We start from the raw sequence: 6,046 nt of genomic DNA on the forward strand, positions 1-6,046 counted from the left end.
TTTTTAAAATTAAAAAAGTCCTCAAATATTTTTTTTTTTCTCATTTTAAAGAACCATACAAGTAAAGTTCACACTAAAACAATATTTTCTTATAAAAAAACCTTTTTAAAATGTTTTTAGTTATGAAGTCAATATTGTAGATAGAGCTTGAAATTCAAAAATTGACTTTACAATTTTAGACACGAGTTATCTATAAGAACGCTTGTTCATATTCATGTGTCATTTTAGTGATTGTATAGCACAAGAGTTTATATTCTCTAATTCTTTTGTACCAATTTCATTCCTCTTTAGATTATAACAACATAATGAACTATAAACGAGTATAAAAAAAATAATCCGATGAGTGATCATACCAAAGTGAAATATGAAAATATAAAGAGAAAAAAATATCTTAAACATGTAACATATATGATTTAAAACTAACACTTTATTTGGATGAGGTTGTGACACTATGTTAAAGGATTTGGAAGCTGAGATAACTTGGTCATATGTAGATGTTTGGTAGGGTGAATTTGAAGTGATTTGTGTAGAAAGAAAAGAGAGGACGAGGGAGGGTCACTCATTCTAAAATGAGAAGATTTGTGTGGAAAACTTGGATGAGAATGGTCAATTACGAGTATGCTCATGCATGAGAATTTAAAATTTACGTGTGATTTACTTTGCATGAGTTTGGTGAAGGCTGAAACATTATGATCATAGCTGATAAGAATACTTGCTTAATTGGTTACCATAAAGGTCATAATCAATTATGGTTTGGAAATTATTAAAAAAATTAAACACATGGACTGACAAATAATTGTAGTTGGGTTGTCATTGTATATGTATATTATACACATTAGGTTTGCATAGGTCACAACTTTAATCACTGTGCAAAGAAGACGTGTTGTATGAAAAGGTAAAGTGAGGAGATTCTTTCATAAGAAATAGTAAGTGTGATTTTTCATAAGAAAGAGTAAGTGTGATTTTTCATAAGAAATAGTAAGTGCACATGTCTATGGACCAGATTGTAAGTTAGGGAGAGGTGTGATTGTATAAAAGGAAAAAAGAAGAGCTCTTTTCAGTGAAGACAAAGTTGTAAGTTTGAGATAAGATCTTTGTACCCTTTAGTTCCGTTTGGTTTGTATTTTGTGAGGAGGTACTGAATATTGTATTTTTTTTTAGGTGTAGAAGAACATTTTGGTGAAGTTAAGAACACTGTACAAGTGCATAAATCCTTCAAGTACCACTAAAAACACACATAACATTTGTAACATTTGTGAGTTTGTTGATATTGGAGCTTTCGTATGGTAGATTCATTTAAGATTTTGAAGTAAATGTGGTAAATGTTTATGTAGAGTGTATGGATGTATGACATGGTGATTATGTGTGCAAATGAAAGAATTGTCAATGTAGCCATGACTTATAGATTTTAAGCATTGGACATCACGAAATGAAATATAATCGATTACAATTGAGTTTGAGTCCTTAATCAATTAAGTACTTAATCGATTACATCCCTAACTCTAATCAATTACAATTGGATTAAAACACATATTTCCTTATACAGATAACATGGTGAGATTTTCAATTAATGCACATTTTCAATTAATGCATGTAAGGAATAAGGGCAATGTGACTACAAAATGTCCTTCAAATCCACATGCCTTCTGCCTAAAAATTTAAAGTTGTTGGAAGTCTAATCACATGTTAATTCATTCACAATATTCCAACCAACATTTTCTACACTACTGTGCCCATGAATGTGAGAACCAAAGCTGAATGTGAGTGTGTGCATTAAGGTCTTCCCTCAAGCAATTCTTTATTATGACTTGAACCGGAATTGCACTCAAGCTTCGCTCTATACACATTACAAAATTCACTTTGCTTTCAAAGAATACACTTTTGATTTCCAACAACATGGTCATCCAACATGGAGGAATGATGCTTTATTATTATTGATTATGCATCCAAGCAATTATGGACTCATAGGCACGTGTTTTGCATGATCGGGGAAGTTTAATTTGTCCAAGTTTTATTACATCATGTTATATGCATTAGGCAATGCTTAACGTTTAATTCCATGTAGGTTAAAGAGAACCAAATTTGATTGCCGCTTATTATTGACAACGAAATTTTCACTTCTCATATGTTAAGAATATAATGCTATTAGTACACATTCTTAGATTTCGGATCACTTAAAAAATGTGAATAATTCCAACTGAAATAAAAAAAAAAAAACTTTTATTATTGGTCTATACCTAACAATCGAAGGCATTTAATAATTACCGTAATAATTTATTTATAATTTATTAAATGTTTGACCTTAATTTTGCCATAAATCCGTAAGTGAACATAATTTTTAATTACAATTTAAGGTGAAGTTTCGAAAATAATTGAATATTAGTATAATTGCATAGTTGGCTAATTAGTAATGATTGCATAATTGAAAATATTTAAATGTTACCTTTAATTACAAATATAAACATAATGCTTTACTTTAAACTCAAATTTAGAAATAAATATATAAACATATATATCTAAACATTTATCTTTCTAATTTCATAACAAGGATATTTTGATCAATTAATAAATACCACAATTATATTTTTTTAACATTTCAATCATATCATTTCCAATTACCTTCCCTTCCTAGGAAAGATCGTAAATACCACCTCTTTCGTATATTATCACTTCGAATTTAAATCAGACTAAAGAAGACTGGCTAAATGAATGGTTGGTTTGCATTGCATTGCATTTTAAGGAATAATAACTTTGTATAAATTTTCAACATTCTTTGCTTAAGTTTTATGAAACCAAAAAAAGTTGGCTTAGAATCCCAAGTTTTAAATGTGCAAAACGTATGCAGAAATATATAAACAATGAATAAATTATTCAAAGCAGTAGGGGGTTAAGCACTACAGATCCATGGATGAAAAATGGAGAGCAGATGTCTATTATCAGAATCAATAAAGCCGAGTACATCAGCAAGTACATAAAATCAAAAAGCTCCATCCCCTCCGCACACAGAAGAGCAAAACAAAAAAGAGCTTAAAGCTCCTAGCAGGGTAACAACAATGGTTCCGCAAACCAATGATTATTCAGACTACTCATTTTTGAGTGAGCAAGACACTAAAATCGCAGCTAGACATAAACATACGGTACTCACGTGTAGACAAGCTACAGTGCAGTAGCAGCTTAAAGAGAGATCTTGGCAACGTGAACAAGCAGATCAATCACACGTGAGCTGCAAGGTCAGGAACACAGCAGGTGTTAGATCTAGCTGAATTAAATTTTTGGCCAAATTTAACACAACTAATTGAGTTTAATTAACCAAAAATCTGTTATGTGACGCACGACAACACTGTTAAATATCAGAAAGGTTCAAGGTGGATTACCTGTATCCCCACTCATTGTCATACCACATGACAAGCTTCACAAAATTATCGTTCAATGCTATTCCAGCCTTGGCATCAAAAATACTTGATCTGGAACAATTATATGACAAAAAGGTTCAATAACAGATAAATGAATAATGTCAACAACGGAGACCATGAATGTTAAATAACTTCTCAACTGTTACATGATTTATACCTGCTGTCACCCACAAAGTCGGTGGAGACCACATCATCTTCAGTGTAACCAAGGATTCCCTTCAACTTGCCCTCTGATTCCTCCCTGAGAAACACAACATTTATATAAGATAGTGGAGAAGGACCAGTCCCAAAATGTACGCACCTCTGAATTGAATTTCGAATAACAAAAGTCACGAAAAATTTGCATAGCATTCAACAACACAACAATCAATAAGAGGAAAATTAAAGTATTCCGCCCTTACTTGATAGCCTTTTTAATGTCCTCATAGGTGGCACTCTTCTCCAGCCTCACTGTGAGGTCAACAACGGAGACATCCACGGTGGGAACTCGGAATGCCATTCCAGTCAATTTTCCATTCAAAGAAGGGAGGACTTTCCCAACAGCCTTGGCACACAAAAATAAGAACAAGTAAAAACCAAAAAGAGTCGTCTGTACACAATACAATATCAACCTTGTGGCAAAGCCAGCAACACCAAAACATATTGAACCAAATGTTCACCTTGGCAGCTCCAGTGCTGCTAGGAATGATGTTAAATGAAGCAGCTCTTCCACCTCTCCAGTCTTTGGCTGATGGTCCATCAACAGTCTTCTGGGTAGCTGGTTTGCAAAACAATAAGATAAACCAGACTTAGCAACTAGTATGTATATGAGCCAATATATGCAACAGACAACTAAAAAGTGATGCTCACCAGTGATGGAATGAACTGTGGTCATCAAACCCTCAACAATACCAAATCTGTCATTAATAACCTGCAAAATTAACAAGAAACAATTAGAACTATGATAGTAAAAAACACAACCAACAAAACAAAATCAATTACACAGAATGAAGCAAATGGCAAACCTTGGCGAGTGGAGCAAGGCAGTTGGTTGTGCAGCTGGCATTGGAGATGATATCAAGCTCTGCCTTGTACTCGTGCTCGTTAACACCAACAACAAACATGGGAGCATCCTTACTGGGTGCGGAAATAATAACCTTCTTAGCGCCACCCTGGATTAATAAAATGACAAACCAAACAATCATCAAAATTCTACCTTACAATAAATACTATCGGTACATGTGAACATAAAAAAAAATATATATCTCAAACAATATTTAAAAAAAAAAGGCAGGGAAATTAGGATACAGTGATCCAAACATGGAACACAGAAAATAACAACGCGTGAAAATAGTTAGTAGAGGCAAAGGGGTAGTGTTAGAAATAGAAACCTTCAAATGTGCGGCGGCCTTGTCCTTGTCGGTGAAAACTCCGGTGGACTCAACAACGATATCAGCTCCGGTCTCACCCCATGGGATCTCATCGGGGTTCCTGAGGATTAACAAGAGATTTAACGGCATTGTTCGTGAAGAAACGAACACTTACAAGATAAACATGCATGGCAAAACAATGGAACAGATTAAGAAGTTGTGAAAAATAGACCTGTGTCCAAAAACAGTGACTGCCTTCTCACCAAAGAGAAGGGTCTTGGAGTCCTTAACGGTGACATCGTGATGCTTCCATTGTCCATGAACACTGTCGTATTTAAACATGTATGTCTACAAACGCAACCAAAGACCGTCAACAACCAGATCTAACAAATAATAACAAAATATAAATGAAAAACTATGCCGATCTGAAGCGTAAACCTTGTTCTAGTATTGACAGTGAGACAGAAGAGAAGGTTAGGTGTGAAAGTAGGAGATGAAGGGTACCATGTAATCGGTGGTGATGAAGGGATCGTTAACGGCAACGAGTTCCACATCGTCTCTCTGAAGAGCCACCCTGGCCACCAAACGCCCAATTCTTCCAAATCCTGTTACATCAAACTAAAATTAAATCTAAAAAAGGCGAAAACGGAACAGTGGAAAAAAAGTTGAAGTGATCTGAAGGGAGAAGAAAGGATGAAGATAAGTTACCGTTGATTCCGATCTTGACCTTGCCTGATCCATGAAATTGATTGGAAAAGAAAAGGAAAACGAAACAGAAAGAAGAAAAAAGTGAGATTATGAGAAAGCGAGAAGAGTTGAAAATGAAGAGAAGAGAAAAAGAAAAGGGAAAAGGTGTGGTGGTTATATGCATACCCATGACTGGTTGGTTGGAGTTGGAAGAGAAGAGTGTGTTGAGAATGGAAGTGAGTGGGTTATTGAGAGTGAGATAGGGTTTTAATAGAAGAAGGAAATGAAAAGTAGTAGGTGGTGTGGGTGACACCTATGAGACCAGCGAAAGACCCGTGAAACTTTACCTCTTTGCATTTTCTCCTATTTTTACGTTCTCTCCATTGCACTCTTTTTTTATATAAAAAAAAAAGTGAGATTTGGTTACCCTCAAACACGAATGCTCATAATGTTTATTAAAGATAAATTATAAATTATATATAAACTAGAAATTATTTTATAAAAACTACAAGAAATGAGTATTGAATTATACTTTAAAAACTGTTGGTAGTTTGTTGGAAGTATGTAAGTCAATCCAACTCACACAAAAATTGATAA

At 34.1% G+C, this 6,046-nt stretch overlaps 1 protein-coding gene across 1 annotated transcript; it reads right to left on the bottom strand.

Annotated features, from left to right (window-relative positions):
• Positions 1-2,909: 2,909 nt before the first annotated feature.
• Positions 2,910-5,691, bottom strand: LOC137822344 (glyceraldehyde-3-phosphate dehydrogenase, cytosolic). The gene is made up of 12 exons (XM_068627227.2): positions 5,636-5,691; positions 5,471-5,494; positions 5,267-5,367; positions 4,995-5,110; positions 4,784-4,883; positions 4,418-4,564; positions 4,263-4,323; positions 4,073-4,170; positions 3,815-3,957; positions 3,571-3,654; positions 3,375-3,464; positions 2,910-3,223 (listed from the first exon to the last, which is right to left on the bottom strand). Exons 1-12 carry the CDS (start codon positions 5,637-5,639, stop codon positions 3,175-3,177), a joined length of 1,017 nt encoding a protein of 338 aa, XP_068483328.1. The 5' UTR covers positions 5,640-5,691; the 3' UTR covers positions 2,910-3,174.
• Between the last annotated feature and the right edge of the window lie 355 nt (positions 5,692-6,046).

This window comes from Phaseolus vulgaris, chromosome 9 (genome assembly GCF_051622355.1).
Source record: "Phaseolus vulgaris cultivar YP4 chromosome 9, ASM5162235v1, whole genome shotgun sequence".
In the NCBI taxonomy this organism is placed as follows: Eukaryota; Viridiplantae; Streptophyta; class Magnoliopsida; order Fabales; family Fabaceae; genus Phaseolus; species Phaseolus vulgaris.